This window comes from Antedon bifida, chromosome 5, assembly GCF_963402885.1.
Source record: "Antedon bifida chromosome 5, ecAntBifi1.1, whole genome shotgun sequence".
Lineage (NCBI taxonomy): Eukaryota > Metazoa > Echinodermata > Crinoidea > Comatulida > Antedonidae > Antedon > Antedon bifida.
In genome coordinates, this window is record NC_136230.1 from 741,165 (window position 1) to 763,460 (window position 22,296).

At 33.6% G+C, this 22,296-nt stretch overlaps 3 protein-coding genes across 3 annotated transcripts; all 3 read left to right on the forward strand.

Moving 5' to 3' along the window:
* Positions 1–47: 47 nt before the first annotated feature.
* LOC144842996 (low-density lipoprotein receptor-related protein-like) lies at positions 48–12,449 on the forward strand. The gene is made up of 14 exons (XM_078699631.1): positions 48–300; positions 5,804–6,293; positions 6,695–6,832; positions 7,591–7,720; positions 8,276–8,435; positions 8,611–8,724; positions 8,817–9,110; positions 9,411–9,558; positions 9,655–9,789; positions 9,892–10,006; positions 10,313–10,463; positions 11,004–11,030; positions 11,255–11,348; positions 11,464–12,449. Exons 2-14 carry the CDS (start codon positions 5,938–5,940, stop codon positions 12,026–12,028), a joined length of 2,427 nt encoding a protein of 808 aa, XP_078555757.1. The 5' UTR covers positions 48–300; positions 5,804–5,937; the 3' UTR covers positions 12,029–12,449.
* Positions 648–2,620, forward strand: LOC144842999 (uncharacterized). Its single transcript, XM_078699633.1, has 2 exons — positions 648–684; positions 1,702–2,620. The coding sequence occupies exons 1-2, from the start codon at positions 672–674 to the stop codon at positions 2,079–2,081; spliced, it is 393 nt and encodes a 130-aa protein (XP_078555759.1). The 5' UTR covers positions 648–671; the 3' UTR covers positions 2,082–2,620.
* Positions 12,450–13,180: 731 nt separating the features above from the next.
* Positions 13,181–21,652, forward strand: LOC144842995 (low-density lipoprotein receptor-related protein-like). The gene is made up of 17 exons (XM_078699630.1): positions 13,181–13,266; positions 13,952–14,387; positions 15,619–15,756; positions 16,245–16,374; positions 16,615–16,777; positions 16,903–17,016; positions 17,404–17,676; positions 18,093–18,243; positions 18,390–18,527; positions 18,789–18,903; positions 19,006–19,162; positions 19,439–19,507; positions 19,664–19,717; positions 20,023–20,100; positions 20,218–20,274; positions 20,664–20,763; positions 20,842–21,652. Exons 1-17 carry the CDS (start codon positions 13,191–13,193, stop codon positions 21,104–21,106), a joined length of 2,514 nt encoding a protein of 837 aa, XP_078555756.1. The 5' UTR covers positions 13,181–13,190; the 3' UTR covers positions 21,107–21,652.
* The last annotated feature ends 644 nt before the right edge of the window (positions 21,653–22,296 follow it).

Genomic DNA, 22,296 nt, shown 5'->3' on the forward strand with positions numbered 1-22,296 from the left:
CTTAATAACAATATAACAAAGCCTGTGAACAAAGTTCCCACTATTGTTAATACCATTGATATGCAAATAATACAACTCAGCGTTTCTGCACATGCTCAGTTTTACTTTCAGGTGGTATGATAATATGCAAATATCTGTGTCTGTAGAATTTTCACCAATACTTTAGCAGGCTAGTTTTGCCCTTCAAGGATGGGCGTAATATTGACTACTTTTCCGAAATTGTTCCTACCCATTATGTTGATTATTTATATATTATGATAAATACTAGCAAAATATGCCTCAAATGATGCACTATTAATTGTAAGTAGAAAATGGTCATATGTTTGTTAATCATTCGTGATGGTTTCATATGGTTTGGTAAACCTATTGTATTCTAGAGTGACTCAGCTGCTTTGAAAGGCCTACATTAAAATAAACACTTTACATATCCATTTCAGTATATAAATATTTGATTTCAGGTCATAACATTTTTTAAGAGGCATAGCCTACGTAACTTTCACATTATTTAGCAATACGTTACAGACTTATTTATTATGCGCATTACCATTATTTTTCTAATTGACTGCTCCTTTTTGCCATTTTTCATTTTTAAACCATCCGTACCTACTGTTTTACTACTCAGTAACACGTAATTACAGTAAATATATAACGTAACGGGCGTCTCTTAAAACATGCATGATTTTGGTAGGTAAATTGTATAATTATTGTGTAGACCTAAGCTAGTGGACTTAGCTAAGTTATATCCTGCAGAGTGATTGTTGTAGTCTAAGCCGATAAGGACAAATCTAACTTTAAACAAAATACATCTCATTATTACTGGGCTAAATTGAACAGTCAAAAAGTCAAATTATTCATAGTTTGTTTATGGAAGCCAAATTGGACATTAGAAGGAAAAGCCATACAATATAAAAACAATGGCATGGTTTTGTAAATACTATATTGAACGTCACGTAATTCATTCAAATTAATTCAATCTCTTTGGTAATTACAAGTTTTTGCTGATATTTAATCCTTCGATGGTTCTATTAATGGTATAAACGATGATTTGAGTTTGAAACTCCTTTTGTTCTATGTCGTGGTACGTGCCTGATGTTGTGTATAAATTCATAAATCTCATCATTTTAAGGAAAACCATTTCGCTCTCTGGCGGATAAGTCATCTATTTTATACCGTGCTTTATTTTATTGATAATTAATAATAATGGTGTTTTTGTTTTGTTTTGGGGATAAAAAATGTGAAAGCTATGAATATCTGGTAAATTTCAGAAATTATTTTTAGCACTTGGATGGTGAGGTTGGTAAGTTTATTTTCTATCACTATTTGTTTGCATACGTGATTTGTTGATTTATTTCCGTAACATGCTCAATATGCTTTACTCCCTAAATTAATTTTACCCTATTTGCCAACACTGTTTTATGCTTTATGGTTTTTCACAATCCAAGAAGGAAATACAGCAAAATTATTAGCTAGTAGTATAATTAGCTTTTTTAGTTATAACACACAACTTTATACGTACAGTACATGTTTGTACCTACCTTCATCATGTTCAGTACCTACCTGATATTTCTAGTAGGAATGTTAGATTTTCTTTACATAGGTAACCGTTATTCATCTATTTCTCAAACGTTTTTAAAATCATAGGCCTACACCTCTTATTTTATTCATAATTAAAAAATAAACGTTTTTATATTTTGTTCACAGTTATTGGAGAAGATAACAGACTGTACTTAGCAGTATTTGACCAAAGTAAATCTAATGCTGCCATTTTTTGGATTTCAGCTAATCCAGAAGTTTGTACTGGTGTTGCAGAACCCCAGTGTACAGTAGCTGGTAATGGTGCAGCGATTGATTCTGTTATCAACAAAGAACGAGATGTTTCACCAGAAAGGATTTTGAACGAGAAAGGATCAAACCCACCACATAGTGATGAAGATACTGGTTCTGCAGAGCGCCAGGGGTCAGTAGCTGATAATGACGGAGCGATTAATTCTATCGAAACAGAACAAGGTGTTCCAAAAAGTCAGAAACATACAATTGATAAGAACAAACAAAATGCACATTCAATCAGTGACTCTTGCTAGGCCTTAATAATTGATAGTCTGTGCAGTCAACTGGAAATTGGCAAACGATTGCTGTATCTAGAAAGAACCAGCTGATGTTCCGGAAATCCCAGAGCCCAATAGATTGAAGTTGATCGAACCAAACCAATATAAAGATTAGTTCCCTTTTCGACGCGATGCAACGCAAGTGAGTGATCACAAGAGCGGCCGTTCGATGATCATCTATAGCGCCATGGTGGCTGAAATAATTTTTTTTAAAGAAATACTAATAATAAACGGTTAAAATTCATTCAATTATTTTCATCTTTATGGCGAGAACTATAGTTCTTGCTGATAATAAATCGTTGGCTCTATCCAAAGTCCCTTTTTCTCCCAAGCTGTGAATATTTTGAACAGTAAATTTGTATTTTTTATATATTATTTCAAGTCTATAAATAATCGATCAATCGATACGGTTGTATTCGATATGTTTCCTTTTGCTTAGACTATGACTCCTCTTTGAAAATAAATATACAATGTAAGATAGCATTTATTGAAAATAATAAAATTTTGTAGATCCATTCCGTTATATAAATATTTGATTTCAATTTATATCAACTCAGTCAACTCATAATAAAAAAAAGACCTAAAGTTATAAAACTAATGTTCACGTTTGGCGCCTTAATACCGTATATTATTTGTCCCATTGACTCGACTATCGTAGGTCTATACGTACAACTAACTTGCTTTAGTGTACCTTTATTTTATGTCTATTTTTGGCCATTAACAAGTACCTTTTCAGCAATAATGATAAGAAGAATTTCCTTGTAAGTAAAACTTAATTCAGAATATAGTCTCAAAAAGATCGTTTACATGTTTTCGGGTAAGTTGTATATTGTAGGCCTAGGCTACCACAGACGTAGCCTTATTAGCTACGCTAGCCGATTCAGGCATGTTGCTGTAGTCTGGTACTCTATACGAATAGAACTTTATTGCAATCAAACGAAAGATTGAAGTTTAACAAAAGCGTTTCACTCAGAAAAATAAAATGCAATATACAAATATAAAAGACATTCAGAAATGTAGAACATACAATCAAAAAATTAAAACAAAATTACAATTAAAAATCGCTTATTATAAAAACAATAAATATAAAATTCAAATTGTTAAAGACATAGGCCTGCAGGATAAAAATTTAAAAATATTAAAAATGTTTACAAATTTAAAAAATGTTAAAAACTTCAAAAATTTTCAATAATATTTACACACAAAGGTACGGAAGGTCGCGGAAACATAACACAAAATGTTTACCATTTTTGGAATAATCCGTGATTAATAATAAACGTTTTTGAACGGTTAGTTTTAACTCTCGGGATACAGAACTCACGGAGTCTTCTAAGATTATAAGCAGCAGAAGGAGCCTCCGGTAACAAATGATTCAATCTGTGACTGGGGTCTTTGATTTTAACAAAAAAATCCTTGCACAGTCGAACACGGCGGTCTTCTAAGGTAGAAAAACCAAGGAAGCTGCGGGCATCGGAATAAGTAGCATGCGGAAAAATACATTTAAAGGCCCTTCTCTGAATTTGTTCAAGTTGTTGATTCTGTTGCTTCGTAATATTTGATCCCCAAACTGGGGCCGCATATTCTAATATTGGTCTAATGATACTAGTATAAAATTGGACAAGTGCGGGGGCATCCAGGCCTGCCCTCCGCACCTGTTTGAGAAAGTACATTCTAGAATTACATTTACTAATCATTTGATCAATATGAGGTTGCCATGACAAATTATGAGAAATAATTACACCAAGAAGTTTAAATTCGTCAACACGTTCAAGATTACAATCTCCAACATGGAGTGGCTCAAAAGCAGTCTTTGACCTTTTACAACTAATTCTCATCTCTTTCGTTTTCTTAATATTAAGGTACATATTGTTATCCTTACTCTGAGTTGAGAAGAAACAAATGTTCGGACCTTTGTTAAACAAAATACGAATTCCATTATTAATTCATTGGTGGAAGTGAATCGGATATTTTGAGACGAAAGTCAAATTATTTAGATTTGTATTAAGCAGATACGGTATACAATGCAATTGGAATCAGAAGGATATAATAGTTATGCAGAACAGAAAAGTAAAATGAATTGGACCCGTTGCTGGATAGATACAATATAGGATACTTGAACAATTGAAATGTTCGAGCTGATTCTCGGTAGTTGAATTTTTTGGTGTAATATTAGCAATATAACTGTAGCTTTTTAAGTCTTTTTTTATAGTTCATTTTGATGTGAAACACAGTGTCACTAAACTTAAAAGCGCTATACATCACTATTAATATTATTAAGTTGAATTACTTTGTTTGAATTGTTTATTACTGAAAACTCCAAATTACAGTGAATAGGTATGGGATATTTTTTTTATTAAAGAAATACTATTGATTGATTGAAATATATATTTATACTGGGTAACCTCTTCAGTCAAAGACTGGTCTCCCAGACGGCCCAGTTTGTGATCAGTGGCTGTGATGTACTAATACACCGGGGTAATCCCCTACTCGTCTCGAAAGATGTACTAGGTTCTTTAAAGTGCACACGAGCTAGTTGTGTACACTGGACCTACGGTTTATAGTCCTTATCCGAGAAGACTCGTTCTACCACCAGAACCATGGAGTGAGTGAGCCTCGAACTCCTGCCGATGTTATGGCTACGTAATTACGGTTCCACTGTCTTAACCGCTCGGCCACTCACTCAAATTTATTTCATCTTTTTGACAAGAAATAGCTCTTGCTGATTTGTTATTCTTTATCCAAAGGCATAACGATGAGTCTTCTTCTCTTCTTTATCAAGTTGTGACATTGTATATTTTGAACATTGCTATTTTTTTATATGAATGTGCTCACTTTTTAGTCTCGTCCAACGTGACTCTATAGCTCACTATGTCGGTCAGTTGGTCGGTCGGTCGGTAAACACTAACTCAAATTTAAAAACCCATTTATACTTTTTATTGACTGTGTCACATTCATTTTCCTTGAAAGACGTGCATTATGTAAGCTTGATTACCTGAAGTCTTGCTGTTTAGGCCCTAAATTGTTTTCTACTATTAAAAAAAAAACCCGACATTTATTTGATATTATGCTTTATTTAATAAATAATACTCAATGATTATTTGTCTCTTTTAAGTCATTGATGTTTTACAGATGGATGGATCTGCTCTGAAGTGTTCTTGTATATTGATGGTGAAAGAACAGATGGCACAAATATGATTTAATTTCAGTACATTCTCAACTTTGTTGCTGTTATCCCCTTAAATTATGTTCACCTCCATTACCTTCACACGATCCCAATCATGTTTTATGCTCTGATAGGTTTCTGTCGCTATCCGTGGATAAAATACCTGAAATTATTGGCTATTGTTATTATTCCTATCAATAGGCCAATTTGTCGACCCACCCTTTCTGTGGATTATAAGTACTGTTCGTTATACAATTCGTTTTTAGTATAACACACAAACCAAGTTTATACGTATCTGTGTGTTTGTTGTTCCTACCTTCATCATGTTCAATACATTACTGGTATTATTTCTAGTAGGAATACTATTAGATTCCCCTTACACAGGTAACCGTTTTATTTATTTCTCTAAGTGCAGAGGTTTTAGTATTATTTTATTATTATCTATTATTGAACATAACATATCTTATTATTTTCATCAGTAAGTTAAATTATTATTATATAAAATAACATTAACAATTGTTTTTATTTTTCACAGTTAATGCAGAAGAAGATAACAGACTATACTTAGCGGTATATGACCAAAGTAGGGCTTTATATAATGCTGGCATATTTTGGATTTCTGCTAATCCAGAATTGTATCAAAGTGACCAGAATTTAGAATTTCGTAAAATGTATACAGTTCCACATCCTGCGTACATGCCATCATCACCAGAATATTTGTTCTCGGCGTTGGCAGTCGATTACCACGAAGGAAATGTAACGTACCACGAGCAGGCTAACCACTGGATACAAATAACTCCTGATGTTACTTCTTCAGAATCTGGTTTTTCGATACCATCGATTGAAGCTGGTACATCTGGTCGAGTGAATGGTTTAGCGATTGACTGGTTGGCGAAAAATGTGTACTGGGTAGATGAGGGGTACAACTGGATTAAAATGACCAACTATACGGGAAGAGGAGAAGTGGTAATTGCTGAGGTGGGTATTGAGAGACCGTCTGGAATAGCTTGTCATCCTTACAAAGGGTAAGTATTAAGAAACTAAAGAAAGAAAAGCTTGTAATAAGCTTTAACGTTAACGTTGATAGTATTTTTTATAACAAGTAAACACAACTATTTGTTACACCGAAACAACGGTGGTGGTAGGACTATTGTATATGTCTTAATTGAGCGAAACTACAACGTAACAAAACAATGGAAAATAAAACGAAACGTTTTGTTTGTAATAGGTAGTCACAGTTGTAGGTCCATGTCATGCGTGTAAACTGCGCAGTCCTATCAGATAAAAATATGATAGGTATAGATATGGAATAAATGATTGTAAGACTGAAAAAAAACAATGCATAGAAAACATTATAGTGGTTTATGTATAACAATCTAGCTTGATGGGTAATATGCTTGATTTTCCATCTTTTCCCCCTAAAAAGTTATCTATTCTGGACCGAGTTAGGAGACCGATATCCACCGAAGATTGAAAGGTCAACAATGGCGGGAAATAACCGAATTACAATCGTTGATGGGCTGACTGAACCGAGATCTATAGCTGTAGACACGATATTGGACAGGTAACACCTTTTTGGAACTTATTGGCTGTGTGCACCAAAACATTCATTTAAAATGAATTAAATTCCATAATAAGTACATGAACAAAACAATACATATAAATGGTATACAACTTGAATGAATATTAAAAGCAGAAAAACTTTAGATAAACGATTTAAAATTTAACCTTGATAGCTCCCCCAAAAAAATTTTAACCTAAAACTAAATCATTATGGACAAGGGCCTACACTATCATAGTAATCTTCTTTTGTACGAATATTGTTAATTTAAATGACAATGAAGTGAGGGTGTCGATAGATTCGTTGAGTAACAGGAACAGAATTATGCATCGTTGAACACAAACTGTTTGGTATTATCTAGGCAAGGCACATAATTATCTGAAAAGGTTTGGTATGCAAACCAGAAATTATTTGCTTATTGGGTAATTTACTCTCCACAATCATATCGCAGTAAAAGAAAGAATCAGAGCATACAAAGTGTGTTATGGTTGAAAACAACTGTTATTCATCCGCATTATTTGGGTAAGAAACTTGAAATAGTTGGTGTGCAAAATTACTGGAAATTACTAACTTTATAATTTTACATTTTCAGCTTGATTTAACAATTCTTTTGTTAAGAGATACACAACTGCCAAACTATTGCACATAACTTATATACTAAACACACTTATTCATCAAACATACTGTACTTATCCATTTAGTATTTTATAATACCACATTGACAAATAATGTACGTTAAAATAAAACTTTCTTTGTCTCAGAATTTATTGGACTGACAATATTGCAAAAGAAATTAAAGTTGAATCTTCTGATCTTAACGGTAATGGAAGACGAACAGAAGTATCGGAACCAACGTCTCTGGGTGTATTTGATAGTATTGCTGTGGATGAAGTAAGTAACATAATAATTACCAAAGTCTCTAGGTGTATTTGATAGCATTGCAGTGGATGAAGTGAGTAACATAATAATTACCAAAGTCTCTGGGTGTATTTGATAGTATTGCAGTGGATGAAGTGAGTAACATAATAATTACCAAAGTCTCTAGGTGTATTTGATAGCATTGCAGTGGATGAAGTGAGTAACATAATAATTACCAAAGTCTCTGGGTGTATTTGATATTATTGCAGTGGATGAAGTGAGTAACATAATAATTACCAAAGTCTCTGGGTGTATTTGATAGCATTGCAGTGGATGAAGTGAGTAACATAATAATTACCAAAGTCTCTGGGTGTATTTGATAGTATTACAGTGGATGAAGTGAGTAACATAATAATTACCAAAGTCTCTGGGTGTATTTGATAGTATTGCAGTAGATGAAGTGAGTAACATAATAATTATTTAGTCATCATCATATTATTGGTATTATTTACCAAGAAAGATATAATACTGTACTTGAATTCCAATGATGTCATTAATCTCAACAAACTTGTTTTTTTTTCGTAATAGACTTATATTTTTGTCGGTGGATCGGCTTCAGAAGATTTTATGCGTTATTACAGAAAAGTTTCTCCAAATGAATTGGTGTTCGAGTATGAGTTTGGTAGCGACATCGATCTGTACGATTTATGTGTTGCTGGTCCTAACATCCAATCACAACCTGTAACGTGTAAGGAAGTTTGTTTTACGATTCCTCCATTTTTTACTACTTTACTAAGTTTGATGACATGCTCCAAAAATGTGGAGAAATAATGTGATCGTTTGATTTATTGTGAGACTTTATTTCCTCATAATTATATCCCACATTGCTTTAAAATATTAGCCCATCAATTTTTCTATTTCAGCACCGTGTGATGGTAATACTTGCGAAAACTACTGTGTATCGGCAGCCAACAACAACCACGAATGTTTATGTCGAGATGATTACGTATTAAATCCTAATGGAACGTGTAGTATCGGTACGTTATTACGTAGGCCTAATTGCTTCAATATATTAAACAATAAACAATAACAATTAACATTCTAAAACTATAAACCCTTCGTTTTGTAGATGCATCAATATATTATCACCCGCCGTTTTGTGTGATAGGACAAACAGACGCCATATCCATATTTGATCCAACTATACTGCACCATGATTGGCTATCATATTATGGAGTAGATGCCTACATTCACAATTTTTTTAGTGGATCACCTCCATATGTGACGACAGCATTAGTGGTTGACATACACAGTAACTTGTTGTTTTTGGCTGATGATTTGAGAAAAGAAATATTTGTCGTAAAGGTGAAAGGAAGAGAGTTCAGGGTTTCAATACATAAATACAATACGGGTCAGATTGAGGGTAAAATATTTGTTTTAAGTTTCATGTTATTTTTTAACGTAAAGATATATATAATATAAATAATAAAATAAAATTAATACATTTTATACAGAAAGAATTTTATGGACAGAAAGAGCCTGTAAAGTAAAATATGAACAGAAAGAGCCAGTAGAAAGTAAAAGAGTTTGAACTATCTGTTTTAGTTATTTAACTGTTAAAAACAATGTAATTGTAATTAAAAAACTATATATTTAATATTTTTTACTGTTATCTTTGTTCTATTAATAATCATACAAATCTGATTTATGATTTGTATTATAGGTATGGCGGTAGACTGGCTGACACTTAATCTTTATTTCGTTGACTATGTAAATGATAGTCGCTGTTCTTTGGCGTATGATGGAAAAGGTTTAACCTGCAAATATGACGTCATAAAACCAACGGCAATTGCGGTAGAACCTTTCGCAAGGTATCTTGGGATTATTTGTTTACCGTGTTCGAACCATACAACACTCAAATGTTAGGTTTTATGTCAAAAACAATCTATATTAATGTTACTCAACAGGTACATGTTTTGGACAGAGGAAACCTCACCTGCCAAGCTAGTTAGAAGTGACTTAGATTTTGCAAATCAAAGAGATCTGACGGATATAGGTCTCCAGAAACCAACAGGGATGACAATTGATCTAAAGCTGAATAGGTGAGTATATCATATAAACGAAGATGAATAGTTAGGACAAACGTTCAACACGCGTTTTATACCATTTGAGCTATATTATTTTAAAAATTATTTTCCCTAAAGGATCTACATGGTAGGATCAGATAGTAAAGTGATATACTCAACTGAATATGATGGAAACAATAAACAAACTATTGGGAGAAGTAAATATGCTGCCATTGATATTACGAATTATCAGGTAAAATAGCAAGGGTCTACCGCATACCCGCTCGAATCACATGCATTTATTGATTTCTTTTCTGTCTTTATTATATAGTAAGTGACATAATATCCCCAGATACATTAACAAACAATAGCATTACTTTCCATGCTCTTCTAGGCTAGAATAAGTTAAATATATACGATATATAATTGAACGAAACAACCAGTAACTAGATCTTAATTTACTACTAATACAAAAATAATTGAAACATCAGAGTTACTTCTGAGTTATGTTCTTAGCTTGGTCAAATTGTCTAATACTGAAATTATTGTATTCGTATAGGACTTTTTGATATTAGCTGAACCACTCGGTATATTCAGTGGAATGGTTGAAGCGATACACAAGCCAACTGGAGAACACGAAGGTTCCATAATGTTGGATTCCTCTATCACAGCTATCGCCATCGCTGACGAGTCAACTCAACCAAGAACATGTAAGAAAGTGTCAAACGTACTACGAGTCTACTTTTCATATAATATTCATGAATTCGTTATACCAGACACTCTAGGTCTTAATGTTAGGTAACGACTAGGCCTATAGGGACAGATCTAGAACGTACACTATGCTCCAAACAATTTAAATTTGTGTCAGACTTTCCGTAGAATAAATTGAACACATGTTACATTCCCTTCCTCCTTGTATACACACCCTGTTGTCCAACAAAATGCAGTTTATTGTAAGATCGAAAACCTGAAGCAATAGAGATTTGCATACATTACACAAGTATTGCAAACATTTTTCTCAAACAAACACTTTAAAATCGAACGATGGATTTTACATTTGTATTCGTTTTCTGTGTTCCTGTAGTACTCTTTCCCATTCGGTTTCTAATTTAAATCATGAAAACACACATGGGTTCCAACGTCCAGTATGACGGTATGTTATAGGCCTACAACACTCCTTTAACGTGAAAATGACTTAATGCATTGACTTTTTAAGTTTAAAGTGCCTAATTGACTATTCTGTTTTACAGCACCTTCGATACAGGACGAGGAATCAGGTATTTAACATGTTTTACTTTGTTGAAATATTGAAATATTGTGTGTTGGGTAAATGGTGTGTTGGAGAGATGGTGTTTTGAAGGAAAGGTTTGAGAGATGAATGTGATTTTGTTTTGTTTTTGTAATGGCCATAAAGTATATCTAGTAGTAGGCCTACAAAGTAATAACTGAAGTAGTTCACCTTTTTTTTTATTATGATTTCAAATCTTTTTGTGTGATGTAGACAGCGGTGGACTGAATTTTAGTGTCGTAGGAGGTGCTATAATTGCTATCATTATCATGTTGGCTATCATCTTTGCTGTGATTTACAACATAAGGTACGTAAAATGCGATTTTACAAGGACTTTAACATGAGTGTGTTTAGCTGTTCTTGTTTTGATTTCTTAGAGAAAATTAGAAACCATTTCATATACATAATTTCATATATTTCAGATCGAAGCGGACTAACACAAAAAGTGAAATGTCAGAGCAAAATAACCTGTATGATAATAAAGCATTCGTCGTTGACATGACTACTACAAAGCCCACAAAACGCCCACAGTCATCCGGTAATACACCGAAGAGTAAAGGGCAAAGCACACCATCTGGAGATACTAGTTCAGCAGAACTCCCACAGTCATCCGGTAATACACCGAAGAGTAAAGGGCAAAGCACACCATCTGGAGATACTAGTTCAGCAGAACTCCCACAGTCATCCGGTAATACACCGAAGAGTAAAGGACAAAGCACACCATCTGGAGATACTAGTTCAGCAGAACTCCCACAGTCATCCGGTAATACACCGAAGAGTAAAGGGCAAAGCACACCATCTGGAGATACTAGTTCAGCAGAACTCCCACAGTCATCCGGTAACACACCTAAGAGTAAAGGGCAAAGCACACCATCTGGAGATACTAGTTCTGCAGAGCGTCCTCGGTCCTTAATTGACAAACCATTTTACCGCTGGAAACCTCCATCGAATGTACTCGAACCGCCTGTGTTTAATAAAGGAAAATAGTCTTTACTTAGACCATGGTGCTTAGACTTGCATATTATTAGATGCCTGTTAAAAGTCCCGTTAACTCTCAAAAGACAAATGTTTGGTGTGTTCTCCGTTGTTTTGCACGGAGCTTTGAGCATTATTATATAAAGGAATATAGATAGATATATAGATAGAAAGCAAGTAAGGTTCTGATAATGTGCATGCATTAGATATGTAATGGAGGCGTGGATGATGTTATTTTGTAGTTTATAGGATGCTTATATTTTCTGAATTATTTTTCTACAATTATAAGCATATGAGAGTATTTGCATGGTGTATTATAAATAGTTTATAGGTAAATATAAAAAATATATAAAATCCGTATTATAATTATCATAATCATCATTCTGACGACCTTAATCGATAATCGCTTTTTAAAAATTAAAAGTATTATATAATTATTTAGCCATGTCTTAATTTGGTCAAATTTGGTTAAATTAAACTACCGAGTCGTGTTATAATCATTCTCGCGACGTAAGAAAAATGTACACTTCAAACAGCTAAGTTTATAAAGGTCTAGGCCTAACATAACATTTATTAGCATGACAGCAAAAATACACGCGACCATTTAAATCTGTGTAGTACTAGTAAATCGCTCGATGGAGAAATGTTGCCGTTAAATCCCATAAAAAAAAACAATTTTACTGGATATTCAGTACAATTAAGTTGGACAACTACCATCGACCACTTAAGTGTAAAAAGTTAGCCCACCTCTTAACTTTGCAGGATAGTTGAGAAATTGATGTTATTGGGCAAACAATGACTTGCACAGTTTTAATATGATTTTATTCCCAGTAATAATATAACTGCATTTTTTTTGCAGTCGGTCACGTGCCGGGACTCAGTAGGGACTTGTAATGAAAAGGAACTACTGTAACTAGACATGATACAATATGTTTCAGATCACGTGACACTTTAGTAGACAAAATAAAACCTCTTGCGTACCCTTTGTTCTATTCTTCTCACACGATGCTACCATTCGTCAAAAGTTATACGTTACATAGTTGAAGTTTACTGGAGAGTTACAAACCATTGTGAAGCAGCAAACAACGATGAATGCTATTTAAGCAAATATGATTCACACTTGTTGCCTATAATATTCTGTCTTACTTCCTCATATCACTTTGATGTTATAGCAATGCAGCTTCCAACATCAGGAACGCCAAACGGCTTATTACTTGTGTTAATTTTATTAACACACCTCTCATTTGAAGGTAAGACATTTGTTCAAACATTCTTTTACTTAATTTTTGTATCTATAATTGTTTAGTTTATTGAAAATGTAGGCCTATTACAGTTTTTAATAATGGTTCAACTTTTGATTAATCAGAGATACCATAAAGAGTAAACTATATAACAATTACATGTTATTATGAATTTTAAAACTTTAAAGTTTGGTCCCAACAGTACGCAACGCAAGCACGTAAGCCGCAACGCAACGAATTGACCAATAAAAAGCAATGCATTACACGCATACGACTGGTCAAATTGCTTACGTTTACTCCTATAATGAGAACCAAGTTTGGTCCCAACAGTACGCAACGCAAGCACGTAAGCCGCAACGCAACGAATTGACCAATAAAACGCAATGCATTACACGCATATGACTGGTCAAATTGCTTACGTTTACTCCTATAATGGGAACCAAGTTTGGTCCCAACAGTACGCAATGCAAGCACGTAAGCCGTAACGCAACGAATTGACCAATACAAAGCAATGCATTACACGCATGTGACTGGTCAAATTGCTTACGTTTACTCCTATAATGGGAACCAAGCTTAATAATACATTATGTTTATTCAAATTCATTACAATTTTTTAACTTTTATTTATCTACACAACAAACTTTTTGATAAACAAGGAAATTGTTAATTGTTGACTTATACTATTAACTTTCAGTGTGTGGAGACAATACAGGTAATGAGTTATATTTAGCAATGTATGATGACCAGCGTTCGGCAACTTACATTGGTTTCTATTCGATCAGTTCGCAACCATTCGCGATTGAAGAATCCTATGTATCGAGTGGGCACAATTTCACATCAGTTGCAGCGGATTACGATACAGGAAATCTCACTTTTCATGATGCCAGAAGCCATTGGCTGTATCTAAGTGATGATTTAATGGAATCAGGAGGTCAGGCTAGCCCTATCGAAGGTGGAACATCTGGTAGAGTGGATGGTGTTACTATTGACTGGTTGGCACAGAATGTGTACTGGGTGGATGAGGGGTACAACTGGATAAAGATGATGAATTATTCTGGAGGAGTTTATACTGTGATTGCTGATACGGGTATTGAAAGGCCGTCTGGAATAGCATGTCATCCCTCGAAAGGGTAAGAAACGAATATCAATTGCAATATCTTTTTATTGATTTCCTTTATGTAATAATATAACAAATTTTTATTTCATCTCCAATTCCAATTATTATTATTATTATTAGTTGAACATTCTCTGTATTTAGTATCTTATTTCATAGGCTACAGTATACTTAATGCACTTACGTATTTGTAACTAGTAAAATAAATTGTGTTTTGTAGTTCTCATTATATTTTTCTTTCTCTTAAGTTTTGCCTTTTCTTTAATTGAAGTGAAGCAAAATAAATGAAATGAAATCGATGAAATGAACAATTATTGGTTTCTAAGAAGTTTATGATCAAAATGAGAATACCATTTATTGAAATTCGTTAAATAAATAAAACGAATGAATATATCACTTTATGGTACTTATGATAAGGAAGTAAATACTAAATAATAAGTGATAACTTGCATAAACAATAATAAATTGTTGAAGAATGAGCCTTACCTATGATAATAATAATATAAATACACTGTATTCTATGATGTGGAAACAACAAATTGCAGTGCAGTGTCAACCATGATAAGACAGGACAATTGATTTGAAAATAAACAGAAGTATGCTTTTAACGACAATGCTTCAACGACACGAATCAATGATAGTCATTCCCTTAAGCACATTTGTTTTGCCCCTGATTTTGATGTTATTGTAATCATTATTATTTGAAGAAATATTGTTTTGTTCAACTAAATTATGCAATTTTCTGATGTCTTTGAAGCGTACAGCATGAACACACTTTTGACGAAATAACCATTATTTTAAAGTTTTAATAGAATTTCAACTGAAGCGAGACAAACTTCAAACGATGTCGTTTTGTTTGTTTAAATTGTTTCGTGACAACACACCATTAAGTTAAACTCTTGCACACAAAAAACACAAAAGTGACTTACAAATAGTAACACAAGGTCGTTAGCTTTCAATAGTATCTGTTTACTGCTTTTATCGATTTAAGTTGTTATTTCATCTTGAAACATATACCTTTTTTATTTAGGAAAGTATTTCTGGTAGGAAATTAGTCCTATTTCTGTAATTAAATGAATAGGCCTAATAAGAAGTGTAATGATAATATATAATGAGCGTATAGTCAATTTTGTGCTCAACCTTTTCTTCTTGGAAAAACAGAAATTATCTTATTGCTTAGGCCTACTTAGTGTAGCTTACTGTTATTTTTATTGTTATTTTGATTACTTTTATTGTTATCTTTAAAGGTATCTTTTCTGGACAGAGTTGGGAAACTTGTATTCTCCTAAAATTGAAAGATCTTCCATGTCAGGTGGAAACAGAGTTACCATTATTACGAATGTTACGGTTCCAAGGGCTATAGCGGTTGACGTCACTACTGATAGGTACAATTAACATGCAATTATAATATTTAGTTTAGAAAGAGATATTTCTACTAAACAACTGGACTTACTTGTTTAGTAAACAGCGACAACTTAACACTACCTGGATGATGACAATATCCATGATATCCGTATATTTAATTGTTTCCTTTATATTATATTTATCAATATCAACATTGTTGGCATTTGGCGCCATCTAAATACAGAATTGTACTTTATACACAATGACTCGTATTTAGGTGACTTGCGATAGTCGGTTAAGTTGTTCCTAATGATATCTGCAGAATCGGGTGAAATTGTCCATTCATGTTGTGGGGACAATGTTCGTTTGTGAGGAAATTCACATTTCTAATGTTTTGAAACTCAGTGTTGCCGATTCCATATTGAGTCTAACCCGGATACACTATTATTAACATATCAGTTAGGTATATTATGAATCATTTTATAAATAAAGATATAGATTAATCAACGTTTTTATTTTATTATTAAAGAATTTACTGGATTGACGAAACATCAACAGAAAGTAGAATTGAATCTTCGGATGTTGATGGTAACGATAGACGTGTAGAGGTGACTCAATCTTTATCCCTTGGTATGTTTGACAGTATTTCAGTGGACCAGGTTAGTGTACATTTATTTATGAAGTAGTCGCATGAGGTTCATAGAGATTTGATTTGCACTAATGTTTTAACATCTGCGCATGGTTACAGGTCACACATCAGAGACCATGTTTTTAAACTTTTGCTTCGCGCGCACATGATATCGCGCATAGACACGCTTTACAATATTTTGGTTTACACACTATAGCCTACCTACTTATATAGGGTACTTTAATTTTATTCTGGCAACTTTTTTTTTTAGGATTATATATATGTGAGTGTGTACAGCAACGACGACACGAAACTCCTATTCTATACAAAGACCATACCAAGCAGTAAGGTATTTGAGCACTCTTTTGGTGGATCGATTCGCATCTATGACTTGTGCGTCACGGGATCTGAAGTCCAACCTAAACCCATGATATGTAAGTTAGTTTATTCCTGATGCACATATGATAGTGAAAATCCACACTAACCCCGCACTGGAAACATATTTTTTTTTATCAATTGTAATAATATGAAATGTGGTTCTATCTTTATGAAATGTTAGTGCCCTGTGACTATGACACCTGCCACCACTACTGTGTCTCAGCAGCTGATAATAATCACGAATGCATCTGCATCGACGACTATAATTTATTATCAAATGGAACATGTACCGATGGTATGTATAATCATTTTTTCTAACACAATTTCTTTTTTTTCACAGGTCTACGTGCACATTGCACGTTGGGAAGGGTTTGGGTGTAAACGTCACTACGCGTACGTCGTATAAACAACAAATCACGTACGTACGCGTTGTGACGTTTGCTCTCAAACCCTTCGCACCATGCTTCGCGCACGCTATTTGCTATAAACGTTATGAGTGAGATTGCTTCTCTGATCGATGTTTGTTTGTTTGTTTGTTTGTTTGTTTTATTCGGTACTCAATACAACAAAAATACCAGGATGACCCATAAAGCTGAAACAGCTTAATTTCAATGGGGTCCTTTAAACAAGCAAGTTAGATAATAATGTGTAATGATGTTATGTTTTATCTTTTTTTAAACAGATTCAAGAGGTTTCAATCCGCCATTTGGTGTAATTGGCCGTCCCGGTGCCGTATCACAATTTGAACCGCGTCTTCTACACTATAGCCTACAAGATAAACAAAGATTCGTCTCTGATATTTATAAAGGCAATATACAAGTGACGTCAGTTGCCGTTGATTTTCACAGTAACTATTTGTTTTATGCCGATGACATTTCAAAGAATATAATTTATGGAAGCTTAGTGGTGGGATCACATACATCAGTACTCCATCAGGGAATTGGACGTGTAGAAGGTAATAAGAGTTTTGTAATTTTTTAGGAATCATGTCAAATTATTCTTATTGTATAGTTGCTGCAGTAACTGCAATGAAATTGTTACTGCTGCAATAACTATGGATGTGTGTAATATACAAGAGTAGAGGCAGTATACAGTGTATTATTATTAGAAAAATTAGCTTAGCTTGGTAAATAAATGCATAAACATGTTAAAGAGTAACAAAAAAAATAGTTTACAAAATATAACCCTCTCGTATACTAGCTTACTAGCACAGTAATTCAACTCAAAATTATTACAGATTTTACATAAACAATACAAACAATAAACACACATGCTAGACCAGCGAACTCAATCATTTTCAAAATGGACCGAACTTCTAATTCCGCTTACTAGAGTATATCAATACCTTAACCTCAATCTTTTGCCTCGTAGGTATGGCTGTTGACTGGGTTTCGAAAAACCTTTACTGGGTTGATTATAACACCAATCATTTAATGTATTGGCCATATTCGCTTATGATACCAATTACGTTATTCGATGACGTAATCAATGCAAGATCGATAGCAGTAGATCCACATGACAGGTGAGGATTACAAAGATTGTTTTCCACCACATGAATTTATATTATAAATACAATTTTCATCATTAAGGTTTGATTCTAGTTGATCATCACGATGGTAGGTTACGATCTAAATCATAAAACGAGACTTGTTTGTTTACAATTTCTAGGTTGCTGTTCTGGACAGAGAGACCAACACACTTCGCTAAACTAGTGAGTTGTAATCTTGATGGAACAAACCGACAAGATGTTATGAGCACAGACTTACAAGACCCATCAGGCATAACTATAGATTATAAACACAGGAGGTACTAAACAGTAATAAATTTAATATCATAATGGTTATCGCTCTTTCACATTTTTTTTACCAATTGACACGAATACCTACCAAACCTTAAATAAAGTTCTAAAATATGGCCAATTTACACACTTTCTATTATAATGATTAGATAATCGTAACATAATTTCAATGGTTCCAGTGTTGTAATAGGAAATAGTTCAATAATATAAACCTTTAAATTGACTTTAAAGAAAACAAATCGTTGAAAATGTTTCTTTTTTTCTTGAAGAATTTACATCGCGGATGAATACAGTTCTTACGTATATTTTGTTAACTATGATGGCACTGGTCAAGGTATTCTGGGAGAAAGTTTATTTCCACCTAAAGATATTGCCTTATTCCAGGTAAATGTTTGTGTAATACATTTCTTACAGAATCTTACTACACTGACCAAGAAATTATAACCTTTGACAGGAATTGACAAAACTATTGCTTCTTCTTTCTAGGACTTTATATTGTTTGCGGAACCGTACTTAACGCTAGGTATTATCGAAGCTATCCACAAGACAACTGGTGAATTTGAAGGTATTGCATCCCTGAATACAACCGTGGCCGCCATAGATGTGTACGACGAATCTGCGCAGCCGCTATCGGCAGTTACAGGTACCACACACAATGTTCTCAGCCATGTTCTTATCTACCAATGTTGGGTACATTTATTTCAGTAAACACAAAACACATGAACTTATGAGGCTAGCTTTTTGGGAATGAGTTTAATTTGTGTTGTTGTCTCGATCAATCAATCAATCAATCCACTCACTATTCATCTTCTTTCTATACATATTTGATTATACAGTGAGAAACCAAGTAAAGTATTGTTATAATTATTATATTATTATACTGTAATAATACTTCTGTTTTTGCCATATTTTGTTTTAGTGCCGATTGAAGAAGTGTTTTCAACAACCACATTATATTCTGCAACAACTAAATCAACCACTACGAGCCGTAAGTATAAGATAGTTGTGCATTATATTTACTGTAAGAGCGATGCATTAGTGTGTATTCAGACAAGTCCATGTTTAGAGTAATACAAGACCTCTGTGATATCAGTACTGTTAATAGTATAGTGTATCTGAAGTTGTATGTATATATTGTTTATAGTGCCAGGCCAAGATGTTTCAATACACACGCCAATGTTGCCACCGACGCCAACAGGTATAGATACATTGTTTCCTACTACTGTAGTCATTATATGTGTATTTTCAATTCTATTAAATGAATCATTGATATTATTGAATAGTATTAGACGTATTACTAGTTTTACATGATGATGATTCAAAAAAACTTCACAACTTCGGAAAGTGCAGTTTTGTCGTAAGGAGGACAGGTTGAGTACTCTTTCCTCCTAGACGATAATTGGTCACCTTAACCACGACGCTAACTATAATCTATGTATAATCTGGTTTTGATTTCGTAATTACTTACTTACATTTTAAATTAAATAATTTTCTTCCGAATAGTGTTAACACAAATGACATCCGCACTGGTTTCGATGACGACGATGACAACGACGACGACGACGACGACGACGAAGACAAGTAAAGTATCTTCTTTTGAATTGTTAATGAATTGTACTAATTAATAACTTACAGTAGTATGTAAACCTTTTTGTCAGCAATGATATTGGCGGCAATACATATTCATTATTTTTGCAGACGTTGCTCAGAAGAGAACAACATCTGTGGTTACAACAACTGATGAACAGGCATCATGTAAGTATTTAATGAATGTCCTGTTTCTCTAATCTAAACCAAATTTTACATTGTTCCTTAGCTTGATGTTCGCGCTAATAAAATCGAATAGTGGAAACCGACCCCAAACCTACATACGTGAAATTAGCGTAAACCCAGTCTCACTCTAAAGGAGCGAGTGGTTAAAATTGACTGAAACAATGTAATCGCTAGTTAAATCCTTAACTAGAGTGGCATTCACTCTAAAGGAGGGTAGTTTCACTCTTCTACATTAAAAGAGGACATTGCTAATACAGTACTGTAATATCATATCAATGGTTTCCATACTGAAGTCAAACGTAAGCAACATTATTAAAATGAAATCATTCCTTTATTATTGGTAAGAACATTCTAAATTGTGTTTTTTTCAGCTGATGAACTCCTGATTGTAGTCGGTATCGCTGGTGGTGGCGGTTTACTTGTCTGCATATTAATTGTCATCCTTGTGGCGTTATGTATTACTCACAGAAGGTAAGTAAAACTAAAGTGTTCACTTTTGCCAAAAACAGAGACATTTCTAGTTATAATTGTCCTTCATATTGGTTTCAGATCGGTAAATTCTGATAATTCAAACACCAAGGGACAACAAGAAGCCAAAGAACAACAAGAAACCAAGGAACAAATACAAAACCATTTGTATGATCCTTTAGTGTATAGAAATGAATCTGCTACTAATGAAACGACCGGGAAAGTTCCATCAAACATTCAACGACCGGAAAAAGAAATACCACCACCAACTCCAACCCGCCCAGTCTTTTTGGAGTTAACTCCAAATAAAACACCAACTACAGGAAAGGTGTTTACATATTATTAGGTTTAAAAAAAAGAAAAAGGAAATCTTTATCGCTTATTGATCATTCAGTGGTGTCGGTTAAAATACAATGTTTATAGATATTCAGGTCTGACTACATTCGTTTTTAAATTGTAAGTTTTTATATTGGCCTAGGTAACAGAACATTTTATCAGATAAAATAGTAACATACCGTATCGTTTAATAGTTTTAATTAGGTCTATAATTATCCCAATGTTTAAATATTTGTAATTAGAGGTACATTACATTGCTAACTTGGTAATACACGGTTGTATTTATTTGGCATAAGAAACTCAATCCCAAGTTAATATGGGTCTATAAGATGCAATGTATGCGATTATATAGCCATATTATCGCATAATAATTGAATTTTAAAAAATCGATATTTTGGGCATTTTTCAAAAAATGGCAACATTTCGACCATTTTATTTTTCGACAAAACTGGTTAATATGGCTCTATAAGATGATAAAAAGCAATATATGCGCATATATAGCCATATTATTGCATAACAATTGAATTTAAAAAAATCGATATTTTGGGCATTTTACGAAAAAATGGCAGATTTTCGACCTTTTTATTTTTTGACATAAATGGTTACTAAAGCATAATAAACATGCGCAGGGACGAATAATGGGTTCTGCGCGTGTCAATTGTGCTATAGTAACCACTTTTGACATAAATGGTTACTATAGCAAAATTGACATGCGCAGAGCCGAATAATGGGTTCTGCGCATGTCAATTGTGCTATAGTAAGCAGTTTTATCGAAAAATAAAAAGGTCGAAAATTGGCCATTTTTTGAAAAATTCCTGTACTATAGTACAGGGAAATTTTCGAAAACTGGTCAATTTTCGACATTTTTATTTTTTGACGTAAATGGTTACTATAGCATAATAAACATGAGCAGAGTCGAATAATGCGTTCTGCCATGTCAATTGTGTTATAGTAACCAGTTTTACAGAGAAGTAAAAAGGTCGAAAGGAAAATTTTCGAAAAATGGCCGGTTTTTGACCATTTTATTTTTTGACATAAATGGTTACTATAGCATAATAAACATGCGCAGAGTCGAATAATGGGTTCTGCGCATGTCAATTGTGCTATAGTAACCACTTTTGACATGAATGGTTACTATAGCATAATAAACATGCGCAGAGCCGAATAATGGGTTCTGCGCATGTCAATTGTGCTATAGTA